Source organism: Phyllobates terribilis, unplaced genomic scaffold, assembly GCF_046119375.1.
Source record: "Phyllobates terribilis strain yellow unplaced genomic scaffold, ASM4611937v1 Scaffold_2__4_contigs__length_985480577, whole genome shotgun sequence".
Classification (NCBI taxonomy): domain Eukaryota; kingdom Metazoa; phylum Chordata; class Amphibia; order Anura; family Dendrobatidae; genus Phyllobates; species Phyllobates terribilis.
In genome coordinates, this window is record NW_027362762.1 from 679,129,365 (window position 1) to 679,154,094 (window position 24,730).

A 24,730-nucleotide genomic window follows, 5' to 3' on the forward strand; every position below is an offset into this window, starting at 1 on the left:
CATGCCATGAAAGGCAGCACTGGCACCCAATGCAGACAAGCATACGGAGCTGCACACAGGGCAATAGCACATTTCACATTTCTTAAGTAACAGTGTCTTAAAAGATATGCGCAGTATAGATCAGCAAATAGATTTGCAGGAGCTTGGTTAAGCGGCCACATCAGTTTTTGGTTTTTTTTTACCTAAGAAGCTTTTTTATTTAATAAGGTTTTGCTAAAAATATTAGACTATTTGGTTTTTACATCCTCGGTATATTTTGATGACATGGTTTGCAATTTCTCTTCTCCTGATTAATCTTCTAAACTGATTTTTGGCCAGCAAAAAGTGTGATGTCATCATATAATAGCTTACAAGTTTATTCAGAAGAGAGCTAACTGTCACAGACCCTGACCTCAAATCTCACTGATTAAATTTTTCTACTCATTCTGCATCCATGTACTATGATACGTTTTATTCCACTCTGCAGCCACTATTACATTGTGTGTACAGTTCAATATGAGGACCAGAACTCTAGTGCCATCTATTGGAAGCAACAATCCTAAAAGTCAGTATTGAGCCTTCAACGAGCCTTGCCATATAACTTAGGAAAAAAGCCAAACCAGAATCTAGCTGTTCTCCTAAGTCACATGGCAAGGATCGTTAAAAAACTTTACCCCTTAGACCCTAGTTTCTGAAATTTGGCAAAAGGTCTGTTCATACACCGGTGATAAAAGACAATTTGTCCTCAGACTCCATCAAAAATATGTACACTTCAATAATCATAGTGTATGTCTTCTGTATTTAGATGCAGGATAAGACACTTCAGAAAATTTCTGATGGCTACAACTTCCCAGAACCTTTTTCTTTTCTTTTGAAAACCTTGATATTCATATTTCCCAGGTTCACTGAATTTTTCCCCAAAATTTGATTAGTGGCGAAACACTGCATAAACTCCAATAGCCCTGAAAAGATGTGTAGAACACTCTATGGTCTACTAGTACTGTATTCATCTCCTTTCAAGCTGTTTAATGCAAACACAGCTTTAGTACTAGCAAATTGACTTCAACATATATGGCTATCGTTAAACGGATGGTAACCAGTGGTAAAAACAGCCTGTTTAATAACACTGCACTGACAAGACTTTTTATGTTTTTCAAAACATGTCATTCTAGTGTTTATACACAAGTGGTGTTCATGGAAGAAATCATGCAGTTTGACAACAAGTAGTTCAATAATGATCCATTTTTTGGGAAGTAGCAATAGATTTGTTGTTTTGAAAATTTAGACTCAATAGCTTTCTAATAAACCTTCCAAAAATTAGTCCTCTGTGGGAGCAGCAATAGGTTTGGAAAATTAATAATGACTTTTAAAGGGAACCTTTGTAAAAAAAATGCTATTGACCTGCAGATATGGGGTTAATCTGCAGGTTAATCTCAAAAATATATAACTAGGGTATATATGTACATCTCACAAAATAATTTTTCCCTTAAAATGTATACCTTTATTAATCTAGTTAAAATCCTTTTCACTGCACATGTGACAAAAAGTTATAAAACAAATACATTCTATAAAATATTGTTTACCAAGCAATATACAGTTAGGTCCATATATATTTGGACAGAGGCAACATTTTTATGATTTTGGTTCTAGACATTACCACAATGAATTTTAAACAAAACAATTCAGATGCAGTTGAAGTTCAGACTTTCAGCTTTCATTTGAGGGTATCCACATTAAAATTGGATGAAGGGTTTAGGAGTTTCAGCTCCTTAACATGTGCCACCCTGTTTTTAAAGGGGCCAAAAGTAATTGGACAGATTAAATAATTGTAGATAAAATGTTCATTTCTAGTACTTGGTTGAAAACCCTTTGTTGGCAATGAATGCCTGAAGTCTTGAACTCATGGACATCACCAGATGCTGTGTTTCCTCCTTTCTGATGCTCTGCCAGTCCTTCACTGCGGTGGTTTTCAGTTGCTGTTTGTTTGTGGGCCTTTCTGTCTGAAGTTTAGTCTTTAACAAGTGAAATGCATGCTCAATTGGGTAGAGATCAGGTGACTGACTTGGCCATTCAAGAATATTCCACTTCTTTACTTTAATAAACTCCTGGGTTGCTTTGACTTTATGTTTTGGGTCATTGTCCATCTGTAGTATGAAACGACAACCAATCAGTTTGGTTGCAATTGGCTGGATCTGAGCACAAAGTATGGCTCTGAATACATCAGAATTCATTCGGCTGCTTCTGTCCTGTGTCACATCATCAATAAACACTAGTGACCCAGTGCCACTGGCAGCCATGCATGCCCAAGACATCACACTGCCTCCGCCGTGTTTTACAGATGATGTGGTATGCTTTGGATCATGAGCTGTACCACTTTTCTTTATGGTAGATTTAGATATTGATATGCCTACCTCCTGGAGAGTGTTGTTCACTTGGTTGGCGGTTGTGAAGGGGTTTCTCTTCACCATGGAGATTATTCTGCGATCATCCACCACTGTTGTCTTCCGTGGGTGCCCAGGTCTTTTTGCATTGATGAGTTCACCAGTGCTTTCTTTCTTTCTCAGGATGTACCAAACTGTAGATTTTGCCACTCCTAATATTGTAGCAATTTCTCGGATGGGTTTTTTCTGTTTTTTCAGCTTAAGGATGGCTTGTTTCACCTGCATGGAGAGCTTCTTTGACCGCATGTTTACTTCACAGCAAAACCTTCCAAATGCAAGTACCACACCTCAAATCAACTCCAGGCCTTTTATCTGCTTAATTGAGAATGACATAATTGCCCACACCTGTCCATGAAATAGCCTTGGAGTCAATTGTCCAATTACTTTTGGTCCCTTTAAAAACAGGGTGGCACATGTTAAGGAGCTGAAACTCCTAAACCCTTCATCCAATTTTAATGTGGATACCCTCAAATGAAAGCTGAAAGTCTGAACTTCAACTGCATCTGAATTGTTTTGTTTAAAATTCATTGTGGTAATGTCTAGAACCAAAATTAGAAAAATGTTGTCTATGTCCAAATATATATGGACCTAATTGTAAGATAATGGATCACTAACCCTATTCAGATTGAATGTCATTGTCATAGGAAATTACCTAATGTTCGTGAGATTGGGATCTCAGTTGATATTGAAGACCATGACATGATTATATGTGGTTATAAGAGATGGACCATATTAATTATTACATTTACCATATTTAAAATATGGGCATGAGTAAGAGATACGTTTTATAACATTGCCGGTATGTGTCCAGTTATATTTCTGCCAGTAATGATGGATGCCCTTTGCTAGCTCTTTCAATAATGCCATTCACTCATAAGAGATACATATATGCGTTATGATCATTCTATACAGCGGGTACGGAAAGACCCCTTTAAATTTTTTACTCTATGTTTCATTGCAGCCATTTGGTACATTCTAAAAAGTTATTTTTTTTTCTCATTAAAGTACACTCTGCACCCCATCTTGACTGAAAAGAAACAAAAATGTAGAAATTTTTGCAAATTTATTAAAAAAGAAAAACTGAAATATCACATGGTCATAAGTATTCAGACGCTTTGCTCAGTATTGAGTAGAAGCACCCTTTTGAGCTAGTACAGCCATGAGTTTTCTTGGCAATGATGCAACAAGTTTTTCACACCTGGATTTGAGGATTCTCTGCCATTCTTCCTTGCAGATCCTCTCCAGTTCCGTCAGGTTGGATGGTGAACGTTGGTGGACAGCCATTTTCAGCTCTCTCCAGAGATGCTCAATTGGGTTTAGGTCAGGGCTCTGTCTGGGCTAGTCAAGAATGGTCACAGAGTTGTTCTGAAGCCACTCCTTTGTTATTTTAGCTATGTGCTTAGGGTCATTGTCTTGTTGGAAGGTCAACCTTCGGCCAAGTCTGAGGTCCAGAGCACTCTGGAAGAGGTTTTCATCCAGGATATCTCTGTACTTGGCCGCATTCATATTTCCTTCAATTGCAACCAGTCGTCCTGTCCCTGCAGCTGAAAAATGCCCCCATAGCATGATGCTGCCACCACCATGTTTCACTGTTGGGATTGTATTGGGCAGGTGATTAGCAGTGCCTGGTTTTCTCCACACATACTGCTTAGAATTATCACAAAAAAGTTCTATCTTCATCTCATCAGACCAGAGAATTTTATTTCTCATAGTCTGGGAGTCATTCATGTGTTTTTGAGCAAACTCTATGCAGGCTTTCATATGTCTTGCACTGAGGAGAGGCTTCCGTCGGGCCACTCTGCCATAAATGCCCGACTGGTGGTGTGCTGCAGTGATAGTTGACTTTGTGGAAATTTCTCCCATCTCCCTACTGCATTTCTGGAGCTCAGCCACAGTGATCTTGGGGTTCTTCTTTACCTCTCTCACCAAGGATTTTCTCCCACGATTGCTCAGTTTGGCTGGACGGCCAGGTCTAGGAAGACTTCTGTTAGTCCCAAACTTCTTCCATTTAAGGATTCTGTGCTCTTGGAAACCTTGAGTAATGCAGATATTATTTTGTAACCTTGGCCAGATCTGCGCCTTGCCACAATTCTGTCTCTGAGCTCCTTTGCCAGTTCCTTTGAGCGCATGATTCTCATTTGGTCTGACATGCACTGTGAGCTGTGAGGTCTTATATAGACAGGTGTGTGCCTTTCCAAATCAAGTCCTATCAGTTTAATTAAACACAGCTGGACTCCAATGAAGGAGTAGAACCATCTCAAGGAGGATCACAAGGACAAGGACAGCATGTGACTTAAATATAAGTGTCTAAGCAAAGGCTCTGAATACTTATGACCATGTGACATTTCAGTTTTTCTTTTTTAATAAATTTGCAAAAATTTACTTTAATGAGAAAAAAAAAAACTTTTTAGAATTTACCAAATGGCTGCAATGAAACAAAGAGTGAACAATTTAAAGGGGTCTGAATACTTTCCGTATCCACTGTATCCATAGATAATACTTGAGAACCTCAACAACTGTGAACCAATCATCCACAAAGTGAGGTGTGTTGCAGTGGGATGCGACAAGGATGAGGGATAAACCACAAGATGGGCGGTCACGTGTAGCGGGAGGAGTCTTCCGCAATGACTCAAGGACCTCTAGTGCATGAACTGAAGAGAGGTTAAAAGTTGACATGCATGGGAGCCATACAATGCGTATAAGGGAGTTTTGCCCTGTGATTAGCAGAGGAATGATGACGCATTCAGGAATTGGCTTTAAAAGAAAGTGAAAGAGGTATGTCAGACATGTCTGGTATTATGGAGGTAGAATAAAATAGGAACATCTGAAAATAAATAGAACCATTATCCTAAGGACAGGAGTACTGCCAATGATTCCGAGTCCATAACTGTGATACTTACCCTAGGGGCCAGCTGCTGCAGTACACCGACGGGATGCCCAGGAGTGGTACCTGGTGGCTACCTGCAGCGCAAGCCTAACTCCACCATCAGGAGCACTAGCGAACACCAAGTAGGCACTTAGCCATGCCCCTTCTGGGTAAGCCTGGCTATTGGCACTGTGGGTCCATGATCCACGTGTATGACAATTTGTACAGGCCATGGACCCCGCTGATCCCAAGATCCCTCCACCCTTAGAGTTGTACCAAAAGATGATCCATCAGTAAGATCAGCAGGAAAAAATTCAGTTCTATCTGCGAACAGTGAATACTCGTCTGGAAGCCCTGACAATAGCTGCTTCATCCACTCCAATCTGAATTGCAACAACTGCAGCTGTGACTACTCAGCCTGCAACTCATGCATCTGCTGCTAATCCCCATATGTCTGCTCCGCCATGTTATGACGGGGATCCTAATCAGTGCCGTGGGTTCCTAAAACCGTGCACGCTGCATTATGAAATGTTGGCCCATCAGTTTACCTCTGATCGGGCTAAAGTGGGAATCCTGATGTTCCACCTAGCAGGAGGGGCCCTAGCGTGGCTCAACCACTTGTGGGAGAGAGGGGACCCTGTGGCCTTGAATCTGCAGGCCTTCCTGGTGGCCTTCCGTAAGGTCTTTGATGAGCAGGGTCGTGTGTCTTCTGCTGCATCTTCCCTTCTCAGATTGCGTCAGGGAGTTCTGTTTGTAAGCCAGTATGGCTTTCGGTTCTGCACCCTGTCTTCAGAACTTGGCTGCAACAACAAAGCATTGGTAGCCGCCTTCTGGGAAGGTTTGTCCAGAAGGATAAAGGATGAATTGGCTTGTCGAGACATCCGTGCTACTTTAGACAACCTAATTTGCTGACTTTAGGTCAATCCGGATTGCCAAGAAATCAGCCAGGAATTATGGGCCTTGACCCCCACTGATCAAAACTCCTTACAATTTTTAACAATTCCCCTTCCTTTATACACTATTTAAAAAGAACGCTGATTTACCTTCACATTGGGGAATGGGCAAACTCCAAGATCTATCTGACAGACAGCTTCTGTAGTTGATGCTTTTAAACTTGTACCTAAAAACAGTAACAGGGAGATAATTAACTCTCAACTAGTAAATCATTGTTGCAAACATTAACATTAAAGGGGACCTGTCACATTTTACATAGTCCTTTTGGATGGCAGCATGTTACAGAGCAGGAGAGCCTGAACAGATTCATGTAAAATTTTGTAAGAAAAGGTTTTACTATCACTTGTATTTTATTCATCTAAATCCCTGCTCTTTCCCTGCTTAATAGTTATATGATAAGTCTCACTTAGAAATTGACAGCTGTCTTTCTATGCATAGTCAAACATGAATGCTGTCAATCACTGAATAAGACGAGACACATGAAATACAATTCAGATAATTAACCCCTTAACGACCTCCAATACTCATTAAAACGGTGGTCGTTAAGGGAATATATCAAAATTTATAGTAGTCGAGAGTATAAATGTGCCTAATTTTAAATCAACCTACATATATGACACAAGAACTAGAAGAATATAGAATATAAAATATATAATTTTATTATTATTGATTAAAAGAAGACTCATGATATATAAAGTGCAAATGGAGGGATACACAACTAAAAAGAGGGGGTACCTGGGCAGATCGGTATATTAGTACATATACAATTTATGTGCCTGGTCTGAACATAGTGAGTTTTAAGTACAAGCTATATACTGTTTACATAATAATGGTGCCTAAAGTGCATACCGCATAGTGGTTACCCCATATTAAGGTGCACTGTGCCCAAATTCATTCTATAAATTAGACTCAATAGACATACAATTCCATGAATATAAATTAAATAAATAAATAGATACCATAAAGATGAAGCAATAATAGTAAATAAAATAAGCCAAGCAATTAATTAGCATAGAAATAAGGTATGTACTAACCCAGGTAGCCCCAATCCGACGCGCGTTTCGCCGAAGCTTTGTCGAGGAAAGCTTCGGCGAAACGCGCGTCGGATTGGGGCTACCTGGGTTAGTACATACCTTATTTCTATGCTAATTAATTGCTTGGCTTATTTTATTTACTATTATTGCTTCATCTTTATGGTATCTATTTATTTATTTAATTTATATTCATGGAATTGTATGTCTATTGAGTCTAATTTATGGAATGAATTTGGGCACAGTGCACCTTAATATGGGGTAACCACTATGCGGTATGCACTTTAGGCAACCATTATTATGTAAACAGTATATGGCTTTTACTTAAAACTCACTATGTTCAGACCAGGCACATAAATTGTATATGTACTAATAAACCGATCTGCCCAGGTACCCCCTCTTTTTAGTTGTGTATCCCTCCATTTGCACTTTATATATCATGAGTCTTCTTTTAATCAATAATAATAAAATTATATATTTTATATTCTATATTCTTCTAGTTCTTGTGTCATATATGTAGGTTGGTGGTCGTTAAGGGGCCTTATTCTGGATCGACATTTTTAAATGGCGGTCAGAAATAAGTGAATACTGTAGTGGCCACTCTGCGGCATTGGCGTTGGCCAGTTTTGTAACCAATCGGGGCCGATTAACCATTTAAATACCACTGTCAGCTGCATCTAAGTGGTTAAAGGGAGTTAAAAATCGCTAGTGCAGATTGTTACCATGGTACCCCGAGGTCATCTGATGGCCCCAGGGTACGGTGGCCTGTTAGACTCAGCTATAAGCAGAGTCCAAGAGGCTGTGTCTGTGAGTCACTGACAGGTCTTGGGCACGGCAGTACACAAGTACTGCCATTTTGTGATACCAGCGAGCAAAGTAAAAAATAATACTGTCCCACAGTGGGACTAAGAGAAAAAGTAAAAAAAGAACATAAGCATAAAATTTGTTAAAAAAACACACAAAAAAGCGCACACAAATCACAATAACCCGATTCACCACTAATGCCGCAGCATTTGCATTAAACCAAAAATAAACAAAAAAGGTACACAATTATTACTGCTATTTCCAGAATGACCTGAACTATAAAACTGTTATGTTATTTATTCCGCATGGCAAACACCGTAAAAAAATAATAATAAAATCTCGCCAAAAATGATGAAAATTATGCTTTTTCATCATACTAATGCACAAAAAAAATGTAATAAATAGCAATCAAAAAGTTATATGTAAAATAAAACAGTACAAATGAAAACGCCAAACCGTCTTGCAAAAAGCAAGCCCTAATATGGCTCATTTGTTTAAAAAAGTAAAAAAGTTACAGCTCTCAGAATATGGCGATGCAAAAACAAATTCATTTTTGTAAAATATTGTTTTTAGTCTGCAAAAGTAGAAAAGCATGAAAAAGTATATAAATCTGGTATTTCTGTAATCGTACTGACAGGAAGAATAAATCTTTCTGATCACTTTTAACACAGAGTGAATGGTGCAAAAAAAAAATATAATTAAAAATAATAACTGAATTGCTGGTTTTTCTTCATTTTGCGTCCGGAAAATCTGAATAAAAAGAGATCAATAAATGATATGTACCCCAAAAATGATACAAAAAAATCTCCAACTTGTCGTGCAAAAAATAACCACATGATACAAAACTGTTCACCAAAAAATAAAAGTTACAGCTCTCAGAATAAGCAAAACATAAAAAAATCCTATATAAATTTTTGGTATTTCAGTAATTGCACTGACCCGAAGAATAAAGCCTTCTTATCATTTATACCCAATGATGAATAATGGTTGTTTAATGTTGTTCAACGCAAATTCCAATTAGACGTTTGAGCCCATCCTAGGCTTATTCAATTGATGAGGGGTTCCATGCTCTAATTGTGGGTATTTTACCTTAATCTATGAATTGTTTCTTCTTTATTTATTTCTGCATATCTGCACTTTACTTGCATTGTCACTTTATCTTTTTACCACTAGGGGAAATATTACAATTATCTATTGCACAATTTTGTGATTTATGTAAATTTTGAAGTGCTTTTCCTCTTTCCATTCATAGTTTCACTTTTTGAGCCTTTGACTATAATTATTTATTGGTATTTAGATCATGCATTTTGCGGTTTTGTCTGCATTTACCCACCATGTGTAAATTTTAAAATACATCTTCTTGGGTTTTTCATGTCTCTAAGCATTAATTGCCATTTATAGTATATTATACATGTCCCCATGATTTTGTGTACTTGTTTATTTATTCATTTACCTTGGCACTTTACCCTATATACAAACACCTGTTGGATCCTGTATTATTCCATATTTATCTTTACTTTAATTAAGTTTGATCATGAAAAGGTCTGATTGACACCTTGTCATAACCAAACAAAAGAGACAGGTGTCAGCTAGTCTCATTCACCCAATCCTCATTAGCATTTCAATTCATGTAATTTATGCGACTGCTGTGAGCTGGTATTTTTAGCCTGGGAAGGTGCCATTTGCAAACATGATCCCTGGCCATAATTAACATCTCATGGCTAGTTCGTTAGCCACTACGTGTCCCCCCCCGATCAGCACTCAGCAGCGATTTGGACGCAGCATATTTTTGTTGCGTCCAAAACGCGGTGTTCTAATGCTGCACTTTTGTTGTCGGTACATGTGAATCCACCGCATATAATAACACTTCAATCGGTCAAAATCTGCAGTGGAAACTAGCGTGTCCGCTACAGAAATTGACAAGCTGCGGGTGAGTTTGGGTACATGGCCACAGTCAGGAGCCGTTGCAGGTTTAATGCTGCATGTTTATACAGCGTCAAACCCGCAGCGTCCAGATGATACATCAGAGGCTGCGAATCACCCTTGGACACTGACATGAGGTACGTCTTTCAGGAATGCAGCATGTCAAATCCTCTTGCGGAGTTGCTAGTGTCCGCAACAGAAATTTGACCACTAGAAAGTATTGAATGTGATAAATCTGCATGGTTCAGTGAATATATCTGGATTTACCTGCATTCAATAGAATGCAACGTTTTGGAAGCAGCAAAAAATATGCGTCCAAAGCGCTGCTACATCCGGACCGTGGGCACAGAGCCTAAAGTAAAAAAAAAATGGCGGCTCCCGCGTAATTTTTAGAACCAGCAGAAGGAAAGCCGACCACTGGGGGCTGATATTAGTAGCCTGGGAAGGAGCCATTAGCCAACAATGTTCCCTGGCTATTAATATCAGCCCACAGCTGTTTGTTTAGCCTTTACTGGCTAGATTACAGGGAGACCCAAGAAAAAAATTGACGTTGGGTCACCCTATAAAATATAACCAGAAAAGGCTAAACAGACAACTGCGGGGTGATATTAATAGCCAGGGAAGGGGCAATGGATATTAGCCTCCTCCGCGGCTATTAATATCACCCCTCAGCAGTCCCAGAAATGGTGCATCCATAAGAGGCGCCAAATCTGGCGCTTAGCCTCCGCTCTTCCCACTGCCCTGTGGCGTTGGCGAGTGGGGTAATGGGGTTGATCGCAGACGTCACCGCAGGTCCTGGCAGCTCAGTACATTGTGGTGAACGAGCCTGCTCCCCGCAGTATACCACTGATCGCCGGGAGGAGAGGATCGGCGCCGGGGACCAGGAGGACACCGGGGGCCATCAGACAGGTGAGTATAAAAGTTTTGTTTTTTTTTCACTTTAGTTTTTCTTTTTTTTTACACCGCGTGGTAGCCGGATTAGCTGCGAAAACTACTGATCCTACCAGCCACTGTTATCAGCAGGAGCGGCGGTCGGATGAGAGGAGTTGTAGTTCTCCTCTCCAACCTGGGTACCACCCGCAACGTGTTTCCGCTGCAAATTCGTGGCCATTGACTATTAATTGAAAAACAGCAAATCCACATATACCTGCGGGTTTGCTGCGGTTCAATGCAAGTCAATGGGCGTGAATTTGTGGCGGAAATGCCCGCAAAATGGTCATGATTCGTTTTTTAACGCAATGCGAAACCGAAGCGGAAATTTCCGCATCATGTGCACAGCACATCCGGATTAGCATTGCTATGCATGGTAGACCTATTAACAAGTACTTTCGCAGCGCTTCCGCAATGGGAAAACCGCCATGAAAACGCATCAAAAACATTTCGTGTGCACATAGCCTGAATCGCATTTTTGTGGGCTGTACACGGACTCCTGACATGGCAACTTAGCATAGAATACAAGAATGTGATCCCAGCCTTATACTTCCGCTGTTAAATGTGTGCTCCCAAATCCAAATTCCTTCTGAGCCCCACGGCGCATAAGCGGCCACATGTTTGGCATTATTGTAGCAGGAAAAGCCCAAATAACAATTTACAGGGTGCATGTCTCCAGATGCACAAGCTGAGCACAATGTATGGGGGCACTACAATATATGGGGGCAAAACACTGTTTTGGGGGCACAATGTATGGGCAGTAAACTGGCGTATTTACAATTATCCAGAAAAAAAGCATGGCATGGATGTTACAAGATGAGAAGTGCAATTTCCATAATGGGGTCACTTTTTGGGGTTTTCTGCTGTTCTGGCACCCCAGGAGTTCCGCAAATGTTGCCTGCAAACTCTAATCTGTGCTACAAAAGCCAATTAATGCTCCTTCCTTTTCAGCCCTGATGTGTGGCCTAACAGTCGTTTCTGATGACATGTGGGGCATCACCGCATCCAGTAGAAATTGCACAAGAAATTGTGGGGTCCAGTTTTAACTATTGACTCTTCTGTAATTGACGAATTTGCAACAAATAAAAAAAACTACATTTTTACCACTAAAATGCTATATTTCCACGTTCCAATGTTATAAAATTCTGTGAGGCACCTGTGGGTTCAAAATACTCACTACACCTCTAGATGAACTCTTTATGCTGTGACGTTTCCAATGTGGGGTCACTAGTGGGAGTTTCTGCTGTTCTGGCACCTCAGGGGCTCAGCTAATGGAGCCCACAATCTATTCAAATGAAATCTGCGTTCTAAAAGCCAAGTAGCGCTCCTTCCCATCCAATCCCTGGCATGTGCTAAAACAGTAGCGTACAACCACATATGGGGTACTGCCACATTCAGTAAATATGACATACCAAATTATGGGGTCTACTTTCGCCTATTACCCCTTATGTCAATTATAAATTTGGTGCTAAAACAGTATTTTAGTGGAAAAAAGTGTAATTTTTTGTTTTCACATCTAAATTTTATAAAGTTTTGTGAATAACCTGTAGGTTAAAATACTCAGTACAAGTACACCACTAGATGAAGGGTCTAGAGATTCTAAAATGGGGTCACTTGTAGGATGTTTCTGCTTTTTTGGCATGTCAGGGACTCTTCAAATCTAATATACCATTCACAATCTATTCCAGACTAATTTACACAAAAAAATCAAATACCACTCCTTTGCCATGTGCCCAAACAGCAGTTTTTGACCACATATGGGGTATCATTGCGTTCAGGAGAAATTGAGTTACAAATTATAAGGGGTCTGTTTTCTCCTATTATCTATTATGAAAATTACAAATTTGGACCGAAAACAAAATTTTAGCGCAGAAAACGTAATTTTCATTTTCACATCCACATTTTAAAAAGTTCTGTGAAGCACCTACGGGTTCAACAAGCTAAGCACACACTTAGATGAATTGCTTGATGGGTCTAGTTTCCAAAATTGGGATATTTCAGTTTTTCTTTTTTAATAAATTTGCAAAAATTTCTACATTTCTGTTTTTTTTTCAGTGAAGATGGGGTTCTTTAATGAGAAACATAAATTAACTTTTTAGAATTTACCAAATGGCTGCAATGAAACAAAGAATGAAAAATTTAAAGGGGTATGAATACTAGTGTGGAGCCACCCCCCCAGTGTTCGAGTTCGGTTCGGTTCGTCGAACACCCGTGTATTCGTCGAACTGTTCGTCGAACACCTTCGAACACCGTTAAAACCAATGGCAGGCAAACAAAAACACATAGAAACACATAGAAAACACCTTCAAAAGGTGTCCAAAAGCTGACAAACTGCTCAGAAGACACAACTAACACATGGAAAAGTGACAAGTACATATAGTCATGCGAAAAGAAAAGAGGTGGAGGAGTAAAAGGAGGGGGAGACACAGATATAGGCATGTCATGCCCTTCTAAAATCCAAAAAGTGAGAAGCCAACACGGCCAGTCCGTTCCTGCCCGTGCCACCTCCGTGTCGCCGGGTTTGTGCCAGAGCCGCGGTGGACCCTGAAGGCCAGCCCCCCTCTCCCAATACTGGTGCCTGTCCGCTGGTGGGTCGAGCGAGCCCCCCTGTGGTGGAGGCAGCTCTAAGCTTTTTAATTTAAATTGTCTCTCTAATTTGAATGAATACACTTTAAATCCTTTTACAAGGATCTATTGGAGGGCAAGTCTCATGCCAGCAGCCGCGTAATTCCAGCTCCAGTAGCGTCCACTAAAGCTGCTGCAGTTAAAAAGCTTTTATAAGGATCGAGCTCGGCTGTCCACCGCAAGGCATCCTACCGCCAGTCCCAGCCCCTATGCCTTGGGGTGCCTCCTGATGCTCTTCACTGAGTATCCCGTGGTCCCAAAGCATTTCCTTTGAAAAAATGAAGCGTCCAAACTACAGGTGGTGTAGCTTGCTTAACAGCCGGGATAATCCGCTGACTAGCAGACACTGCTACTAGGCACAAAGTATTTCCTGGGCTAGATGCAGTTAAAAATTTGTAATTAGATACTCTCGTTGGATGCTGAGAAAGCATTCCATAGAGTCTCCTGGCACGCCATATATTATTCTCTTAAAAAGCTTGGATTAGGGGTCTAGGGGACCCTTTTATAGCCAAAATCACGGCCCTGTATCGCAATACGTCACCTAGGCTGAAGATAAATGGAACAGTAGCACCCTGAGGGCTCGGTTGCTACAGAGGTATTGCACCTCACCCAGAGGTGTGATATCTCACTCTCAGGTAAGGATGGAGTGTGGATCAGGACCCGACACCTGCATGCATTACACCACATTGCCATGGGGCAGGGCGACCAATATGCCCGAGATGGGCACGACAGTCCCTGTCCCTGGCTGGAGTGGGGGGAGGGAACACTGAGGAAGGGGAACCCTGTAGTGCAGGAGCAGGGAGGAAGCAATTCCTGGGAGCATTGAGAAGGGAGTATAAAAGGTGGGCACCATCTTAGTTCAGTGCAGAGAAGTCTGAGCAGAAGTGACAGGGAGCAGGGGCTCTGCATGAGCTCTGCTCTGGAGGCGGGCATAGTAACAGAGGCCCAGGCCTGGAAGAGGGAGAAGGAAGGAAGAGGAGCGGAGAAGGCTCCAGGAACGAGGAATGAAGGGATCCCAGGGGTACGGACGGGCGAGTCGCCACCGCACGCCCGAATCCACCTGCGTGGAGGGGTCAGGCCAAAGGGGGAGACCGGTCCCCGAAACTAGTGGAGGCGGGAAACGACCCTCAGCTAGTAACCGGAGGCTGTGACATTTTATGTGGCGCAGCCCCACGCTACACCCGCTAGGAAGGCACCACATAGGGTCAGGGAAACTGGCGCCAAGTTTACCAAGAGGAGGCCCGAGGCAGCCGGACAGAAGGGTTGGTAAGAAAGGCCAGACAAAGGACACACAAAGGGGGTCCTGTGAAGCGCTCCAAAGTTATCTGGTAGTTGTCTGAGCCCCTCACCTGGTGAGCACAGTACGACGTGGGCAGCCGTTACCTGCAGACGTGGTCTGGATAATAAGAACTGTGAGTAAAGGCCCTGGACTGCATCACTGACTCCGTGTCGTTACTGCTGCTGCCCTGCACCATCACCCCCATCCTCCGCATACACTGCCCTGAGGCTATACTCCTCCCGTGGGGAGTTATGCTACGCTCTGCTGCACCCACAACACCAGCCTCAGCGGTCTGCCCTGCAGCGGCGGTTCACTCTGACCGCAATCCACGGGTGGCGTAGTCGGACATTTAAACATCAAAACCACATAAATAGTTCCGCCACTGGTTTGACCGCCCTGAGCCACGGAACCGGGTCGCCGCCACGGAGACTACAGCCACCAGCATCCACCAAAAAGGGTCCGGCTCCGGGTGTCCCAAGGCCCAGGGGGCGCGTCAGAACATTTTCATCACCTTTCATAATCACCAATGGGATAAGGCAGGGATGTCCTCTGTCCCCTCTCTTATACATCCTAGTGACGGAGCACCTGCTCTCATCAATTCGCCATAACCCCAATATTAGGTGGATTGAGGTGAGAGGCACCGAGTACAAGTGCTCTCTATTTGATGATGATGTCCTAGTATATATCACTCAATCACATATATCCATCCATGCTGTTATCGCTGAAATAGATCACTTTGTTACATGGTCAAATTTTAAAATCAATGCAGCGAAGTCTGAGGCCCTCGATGTCTCCCTCCCCAAATCCATACAGGATTCCATCCAGTCCAACTTTTCCTTTGCCTGGCCCTCACAGGGTATCAAATACTTAGGAATTCCTATTCATAGAGACCTCTCCCATCTATGTTATCTTAATTTTGGGCCCTTTATTGAACAACTCCATACAGACCACGGTTGGCAAGTTAGAACTGTAAGATTCACTACGTGAACCACTGGTGTTTTGTGGAAAAGCACATGTACACTGTGTTCCAAATTATTATGCAAAAAGTGTTTAGGAGTGATAAGGGAAGAATTTGTTTGTTTGTCAGTTAAACTCATTGATGGTGATGTGTGTCAGGGCTCTTTATATCACTGTAAGCAATTGCAGACACCTGTGCTAATTAGTTTGACAGGTGTGTCCAATGAAAGGCAAGACTACTTAAGAAGGCTGTCCCACATTATTAAGCAGCCTACATTTTCTGCCAAAATGGGAAAGAAAAAGGATGTGTCGGCTGCTGAGAAGCAACAAATTGTGGAGTGTTTAGGTCAAGGCATGACTACAATCAACATTGTGCGATGATCAGGATGAAGTGTCTTGGCAATCAAGAAGTATGTAGCTGATTCACAGTACACACGTGTGCGTGCTGATAAGGGCAAATTGAGGACTCTTTCCTACAGGCAATTACGTCAGGTTAAAAAAGCAGCGGCAAAAAAGCCTTGTCATAGCAGCAGACAAGTTTTTGAAGCTGCTGGTGCCTCCAACGTACCCCGAACAACAAGATGCAGGGTCCTTCAGAGGTTTGCCGCTGTGCGTACGCCATCCTGTCGACCACCTCTATTTACTTCACACAAGCAGAAACTGCTCCAGTGGGCCAAACATTACATGAAGACTGATTTCAAAACTGTTTTGTTCACGGAAGAGTGCCGTGCAACGCTCGATGGTCCAGATGGATGGAGTGGAGGATGGCTGGTTGATGGACACCCCACGCAAACACGGCTACAGCGCCAACAAGGAGGAGGTGGAGTAATGTTTTGGGCTGGAATCATGGGGAGAGAGATTGTCGGCCCCTTTAGGATCCCTGAAGGGGTAAAGATGAACTCCATAATGTATGTGGAGTTTCTCAAACAGCACTTCCTGCCATGGTTCAAGAAGAAGAACCGTGTATTCCACAGCAAGATCATTTTTATGCATGATAATGCACCGTCTCATGCTGCACATAACACATCTGCATCTCTGGCTGATATGGGCATAAAAGGGGACAAACTTATGGTGTGACCCCCATGCTCCCCTGACCTCTACCCCATTCAGAACCTCTGGAGCATCATCAAAAGGAGTGTCTATGATGGCGGGAGGCAGTTCACATCTAAGCAACAGCTCTGGGAGGGTATTCTGTCCTCATGCAAAACAATTAAAGCAGAAACCATCCAAAACCTGACAAATTCAATGGACGAGAGAGTTCAGAAGCTCCTTTCGAACAAGGGGTTCTATGTGCAAATGTAACATCACCTAGAATAAAGTTTTGAGTTGAAAACTGTTTGATTTCAGTTTCTAATAACCTGCTAATGCTTATAATTTCAAAAAATGACCATTTTTTTGGTCTTTATTAAAATGAAAAGGTTGATCGAAGAGTGTGGGGGATCTAAGAGTGTGTCAACCCAGTAGTCAGGATTACTTCGAATTCTGACAATATGAGGGTCATGTTGCAGGTAGTGCAGCAAGAAGGCACTTATGTGTCTTGCGCATCTCGGAGCCCCAAAATTATTTTCCGGGCTAGATGCAGCTAAAAATTATTATTAATTTTAAATCTGGTGGAGCTTAGTATCGATGGCCTAATAGAATCAGTACTGCACACTGCTACAAAGCCCAAATTATTTTCCAGCCAAGATACAGATAAACATGATTAGTAATTTTAAATCTGGTGGAGCTTAGTATAGATGGCCTAATAGAATCAGTACTGCACACTGCTACAAAGCCCAAATTATTTTCCAGCCAAGATACAGATAAACATGATTAGTAATTTTAAATCTGGTGGAGCTTAGTATAGATGGCCTAATGGAATCAGTACTGCACACTGCTACAAAGCCCAAATTATTTTCCAGCCAAGATACAGATAAACATGATTAGTAATTTTAAATCTGGTGGAGCTTAGTATAGATGGCCTATTAGAATCAGTGCTTCACACTGCTACAAAGCCCAAATTATTTTCCAGCCAAGATACAGATAAACATGATTAGTAATTTGAAAGCTTAAAACGGTTGGTGAGGTGATTTTAACCAATCATCAAGCTTTCACTCTCCCAAGGATGACACAGGGGTAGAAAAGTCGTTTCGGATCCATGATTTGTTCATCTTTATGAACGTGAGTCTGTCTACATTATCAGTGGAGAGCCGCGTGCGCTTATCTGTCAGCACACCACCAGCAGCGCTGAACACACGTTCAGACAGAAAGCTGGCTGCGGGGCATGACAAGATCTCCAACGCGTAAGTGGCTAGCTCCGGCCATTTATCCAGATTGGAAGCCCAAAAAGAGCAAGGGTCCAGTGACACAGTCATGGCTTCAATGTTTACTTGGAGATACTCCTGTACCATCGTCTCTAGGCGTTGACTATGTGTCAGACTTCTTGTCTCCTGTGGCCTTGCAAAGGATGGGCTAAAAAAGTGGTGAAATGATTCCGCAAAATTGATGTTACCAGCAGATACTGTGTTTCTTTTACGGTTTGAGTGCTGAACACTCGACGGTCCCACGGTTGGCAAGTTGGAACTGTGAGATTCACTACGTGCACCACTGGTGTTTTGTGGAAAAGCACATGTAAGATTCTGCAACAGTCTCTGCTGATACTCCTGCATGCGTGCATCCCTTTCTATGGGAGGAATAATTTCTGCAAATTTACTTTTGTACCGGGGATCTAACAGTGTGGCAACCCAGTAGTCAGGATTATTTCTAATTCTCACAATTTGAGTGTCATGTTCCAGGTAGTGCAGCAAGAAGGCACTCATTTGTCTTGCGCATCCAGGAGCACCAAGTCCCTGTTGTGTTGGTGGCGAGGTAACAATCATGCTTCCTTCCTCTGTCCTCTCCCCCCAACCTCGCACAACAGAAATGTGATCAAGGTCTCCCTCATCTGATGAGTCTTCCATCAGTTCGTCCTCCACTTCTTCCTGGGCTCCTGCACCTTCCTCACTAGTTTGGCTGCTACCATGCGGCCTGGTAAAACCATCTCCCCCACCCTCACATGCCTGCCGCCTTGGTGCTGCCGACCGTCTGGACCTTGCAGATGTTAGCCCTTCCGCTTACAACTCCTCCTCCTCTACTTCCTCCACCTCCTCTTGTGCCACCACCTGACTCCGAATTCTGTATAACATGTGCTCCAGCATGTAAATCACCGGAATAGTCATGCTGATAATGGCATCGTCAGCACTAAACATCTTCGTCGCCATTTCAAAACTGTGCAGAAGGGTGCATAGGTCCCTGATCTGAGACCACTCCTCCAGCGTGATTTGCCCCACCTCTGGATCTCGTTGGCCCAGGCTATACGTCAGAACGTATTGCACCAGGGCAGGTCGGTGCTGCCACAGTCGCTGCAACATGTGCAGAGTTGAATTCCACCGGGTAGGCACATCGCATTTTAGCGGGTGAAGTGGCAGGCCCAACGACTTCTGTAGAGATGTAAGTCGCTGAGCTGCGGGATGCGAACGGCGGAAGTGAGCACACAGCGACCGTGCCCTCTGCAGAAGGCCATCTAGTCCGGGATAGTGGGCTAAAAATTGCTGGAGAACCAGGTTCAACACGAGAGCCATACAAGGCATGTGTGTGACATTGCCCTGGCGAAGGGCCGCACACAGGTTTGCAGCATTGTCGCACACGGCCTTCCCTGGTTTCGGGTCCAGTGGAGACAACCATTCATGAAATTGGTTCTCCAGAGCTGACCACAACTCCTCAGCTGTGTGACTCACATTTCCCAGACATTTCAAAGTAAAAACCGCCTGTTGACGTTGAGCCCTACTGCCAGCATAGTAAGGAGGTGTGCAGGATCCCTTCTGCGCAGTTAGAAAGCTTGTGGCATGACCAGACAGGCTTTGGGTGCAGGTGGAGGACCGAGAGGAGGTTGAGGAGGCAGAAGCAGTGGAGGAACTTTGAGATAAAGAGGATTGACGCATAACTCGTGGGGACGGCAAGACTTGGACAGCAGCCCCTTGTCCTGCTGTCACCATAGTTACCCAGTGCCCAGTCAGCGACAAGTAATGCCCCTGTCCATGCCTACTCGTCCAAGTGTCTGTGGTGAAATGCACCCTGTCACACACAGAGTTTCCCAAAGAAGCGGTGATGTTGTGTGCGACATGCTGGTGGAGCGCAGGCACACCTTTCTTTGAGAAGTAGTGCCGACTGGGCATCTGGTACTGGGGCACTGCGACAGACATAAGGTCTCGAAAATCCTCTGTGTCCACCAGGCGGAAAGGCAGCATTTCTGTAGCCAAGAGCTTGCAGATGGTGAAATTCAACCTCTTAGCTTTCTCATGGCTAGGAGGCAATGGTCTTTTACTTGTCCACATCTGAGGGACCGAGGGCTGGCTATTGTGCTTAGACGGGGTTGATAAGGGTGTCCCCGGCAAACTGCCGGTCTGTGAGGAAGATGCAGGCGGACATGTTAGGTTGCCTTGATCCAAAGGTGGTGCTATCGATGTCGGACAGCGCTCAACACCAGTTGGTGTTACCACCTCCAAAGAAAATGATGACCTGCCAATCACGCTGGCTGTTGCGGGTAAAGAGGTGGCAGGTCTGCGTCCCAAAACAGGTGTGACTGCTGTCCCCCCAGTCACAGAGGATGAAGAGGCCGCGGATGCACAAGATATGGCAGACGGTGGTTGGCCCGGCCGGCTAGGCCGCATTGTAGCACAGTGAGCTTCCCACTGCAACTTATGCTTCATGTCCATGTGCCGGTTCATGCATGAAGTACTCAAACTATGTATTTTTTGGCCTCTACTTAGCTTTTGCTGACAAATGTTACAGATAACATGAGTTGGGTCATCTTTATCGATCTGAAAAAATGCCCAGGCTATGCAAGGCTTAGCACCCATGCGACCTGAAGAGCCACCACGACTTGTGGTGAGAGGCAGAGTTGTGTTTGAGGATGCAGTTGTTGACGTGCTTCCAGTACTACGTCTCTGTCCAGGAAGGCGCAACCTGACCTCGTCGTCACTAGCATTCTCCTCCACCTCCTCTGCTGACCTCATCTCTTGGCTGACTGTGGGTTGACAGTAAGTGGGATCTCCAACCTCATCATCATCACCCTGTGCGTTATCACACCCGTCGTCCTCAGAGCCAACCTGTTCTTGCCCTGACAAAAAACTAAAGTTGTCGCTCCAATCAGGTATTTGAGTCTCATCATCGTCTTCCTCATTGTCTCCAACAGGAGTTACAGTTTGGGAATGAGGGTCTACATTATGGTCAGAACCTTCAGCGTCTGGTCCTGGATCCGACTCATAAAGATTCTGGGCATCAGTGCAGATCATTTCCTCGTCTGGATTCACAGAAGCGCTGGAGCCGACCTCTGATTCCCAGGCTATAGTATGAGTAAACAGCTCTGCAGACTCAACCATCTGTTCTACCTCATACTCAGACGGGCAGCTGGAGATTTGGGAGCTGTGAGGAAGCAAGTGCGATTGGGGTGACACCTTTGAGGACTGGAGTATTTGTGATGTTGAAGTTGATGTGGAGGAGAGCCCACTTAAAGGAGCACTTGATATCCGTTGAAGCACCTGCTGTTTTTGTGCCTCATCTGGAATTTGTAGCGATTGGCGTGGCCGTAAGAAAGGGATCTTATCACATTGTCCTCTAACAGAAGTAGACATTTTAGTTTGGCTGGAAGATGGTCTTTCTTCTGCAGATGTTACTGTTGCTTTAACACCTACCCCAAGGACACAACCATTTTTCCCCTTCCCAACACGCCTATTCCCCTTTCCACCAGCAGCAGGCCTTTTTCCACTCATTTTGGTGGTTAACTAATTCACAACTCTGGAGTTGTTTGCACAAAAAAACAATGGATGGGAACCGAGCAGAGCTGAGTGGCCAAACTGTGGTATTAGGCCAAAACTATTGGCTGGGTTAGATGCAGAAAAAAATTATATTCAATTTGCAACCTGATGGAGGTCAGTATAGATGGACTAATAGACCAAGTCCCACACACTGCTAGAAGCCCAAATATTTTTTCAGAGCTAGATGCAGAAAAAAATTATATTGAATTTGCAACCTGATGGAGGTCAGTATAGATGGACTAATAGACCAAGTCCCACACACTGCTAGAAGCCCAAATATTTTTTCAGAGCTAGATGCAGAAAAAAATTATATTCAATTTGCAACCTGATGGAGGTCAGTATAGATGGACTAATAGACCAAGTCCCACACACTGCTAGAAGCCCAAATATTTTTTCAGAGCTAGATGCAGAAAAAAATTATATTGAATTTGCAACCTGATGGAGGTCAGTATAGATGGACTAATAGACCAAGTCCCACACACTGCTAGAAGCCCAAATATTGTTTCAGAGCTAGATGCAGAAAAAAATAATATTCAATTTGCAACCTGATGGAGGTCAGTATAGATGGACTAATAGAACAAGTCCCACACACTGCTAGAAGCCCAAATATTTTTTCAGAGCTAGATGAAGAAAAAAAATATTTTTAATTTGCAACCTGATGGAGGTCAGTATAAATGGACTAATAGAATGATGCTATGCCCAAAAGGTTTTACTTCACTAGGTGCAGTAAAAAAATTGGTATTCTATACACAGGTGGTGTAGCTTGCAACACAGATAGGCTACTCCACTGACTAACACACTCTGCAATAGGCCAAAAAGGATTAGCTTTGCTAGATTTAGCCAAATGCTGTGAAAAAAAACTTGCACAGCACTGGCACAGACCTGCCTGGCAAAAACTGATAGGAACTGATGTAACTTAGTCCTGAAAAGGACTGCAATTACAATTAATCTTTACTCCCAACCTATCTATTTAAGAGCACAGACCTGCCTGATAAAAGTCGTAGGAAATGCTGTAACCTAGTCCTTAAAAGGACTGCAATCACAACTATTCCCTACTCCCAAGCTATCTGTAGATTTGTGCGAAAATTGGCTTGAAATTAACAAGGTATAGCGCACACAGCAACAGCGGTGCCGTCTAACACGCAGCTGCAGCAGTGAGAAAATGGTGGCGATGGGGAAAATGGCTGGGTCTTATAGGGCAAGGACATGTGACATACACTGCCAATGACACATGCCCTTGCTTGTGTGAAAAAAAGCACTTCGCTCCGTGTGTGCGCTGCTGATAGGCTGACAGATTGCACCTCCCCACTGTAAATGCGGGAAAGAGAAAAAAAAATGGAGATCTTCATTATTCCTGCAGAGATCCATCCCCTGCCCCTCCCCCCACCCCACTGTACACTCAAACTGCGTATTAACATTAATTTTCATCATTACTGAGAAAAAATCCAGTTATGATTTTGGTGCACGAACAGTTATCGAACATAACCTCGAGCAGCCGAATTTTTTTCAAATCGTTCGTGTTCGCCGAACGGCTCGAACACCGCCCAAAACAGCTCGAATTTGAGATTGGCGAACAGTTCGAGTAGAACAACGCTCATCTCTACTGAATACCCACTGTACATTCCAAATACTAAATGTCACTTCTTCACTTCCAAGCCCTGCCATATGTTCAGACAGAACTTTCTGATTATATGTGGGGTATCACTGTGCTCAGAAGATAGTAGTTAAGAAACTGTGGGTCCACTGTTTGTGCTACCTTTTCAAAAGTGAAAAATTTGTGGCTAAATCAGATTTTTTGTGAAAAAAAATGAAAATTTTCAATATGATGACCTAATGTTATCAAACTCTGTAGTACATGGGGGTTCAAAATGCTTACTATTCCTCTGGATAAAATCCTTCAGAGTATAGTTTCCAAAATGAGGTCACTTGTGGAGGGTTTCTGTTGTTTAGGCACCTTAAGGGCCCTGCAAATGTGACATGGCGGACCCAAGCTATTTAATCCAAATTTGTTTTCCAAAATTCAAATGGTACTCCTTCCCTTCTGAGCCCTGCCAATTAGAGGTTTCTGACCACATATGGGGTATCAGAGTGCTCAGAAGAAACAGGATAACAAATTGTAGAGTCCATTTTCTTGTGCTATTCCTTGTAAAAGTGAAAAAATTGAGTCTAATGCAACATTTTATAGGAAAAGTTACAATTTATTTTTTTAATTCCACATTGCATTAATTCCTGTATGGCACCTGAAGGGTTAAAAAATCTCCTGACAGCAGTTTTGAAGTATTTGGGGGGTGCGGTTTTTAAAATGGTATCACTTTTGGGGAGTTTCCATTATATAGGCCTCTCAAAGTCCATTTAAATCTAAAGAGGCCCCTAAAGTAACAAGTTTTGTAAATTTCTTGTAAAAATTAGAAATTGTTTCTAAAGTTTTAACCCTTCAAACATCCTACCAAAATAAAATGAAGTTTGAAAAACGATGCTGATGTAAGGTAGACATATGGGAAATGTTGTTTATTAATTATTTTGTACTGCATGACTACTTTAATGGTATAAAAATTGAAAGTTTGAAAATTGCTAATTTTGCAAATTCTGATTACCTGATTTTATGGTTAGAGGTGTGTTATTTCGGACCAGGAAGAAGTACATGTCAAGTGTGAAACGGCTGTTGTGCAGCCGTTTGGAACAAAATTTGTATCATAGTTTTCAACAACAATAGAAGTAGAGAGATCATCTATCTAATACCTAAAGCCAAATGGGACATTATTCTAAAGAGTTGTACAGCTTGTTGCCTTATGAAATAAGGTTTTTCTACCCTAACTGTGTGAACTAAATGGTATATTGAAATATTTATGGAAGAAATTTTAATTGTTTCCTTTTTGGCCTGAGTAATATGGTTATATGCAGGGAAGCATCTAAGGGGTAGGGGTGAAGGTGGGGTATTTTCCCTGGGCTCAGCCAGCAGGGGGAATGCATTTGGGCTGGCTAATGCGGAGGTCCCAGGTGTTCCACCAGGGAGTGGGATTTGGCAGTTCTTCGAGCCAGTTGTCAAACTGACAGCTGGATAGGATAACCTGTAAAATGCCTACTCACTTTATTCAATTATACTCACA

The 24,730-nt window shown here is 42.8% G+C and overlaps 1 protein-coding gene across 4 annotated transcripts in view; it reads right to left on the minus strand.

The window, feature by feature from the left end:
• Window positions 1-24,730, minus strand: part of LOC141224049 (sushi, von Willebrand factor type A, EGF and pentraxin domain-containing protein 1-like) — a 407,381-nt gene that overhangs the window by 211,218 nt on the left and 171,433 nt on the right. For all 4 annotated transcript variants that reach the window (XM_073666874.1, XM_073666873.1, XM_073666876.1 and 1 more), the window contains one exon: window positions 6,330-6,406. In XM_073666874.1, the coding sequence (XP_073522975.1) occupies window positions 6,330-6,406 (77 nt within the window). The remainder of the gene's footprint in view (window positions 1-6,329; window positions 6,407-24,730) is intronic.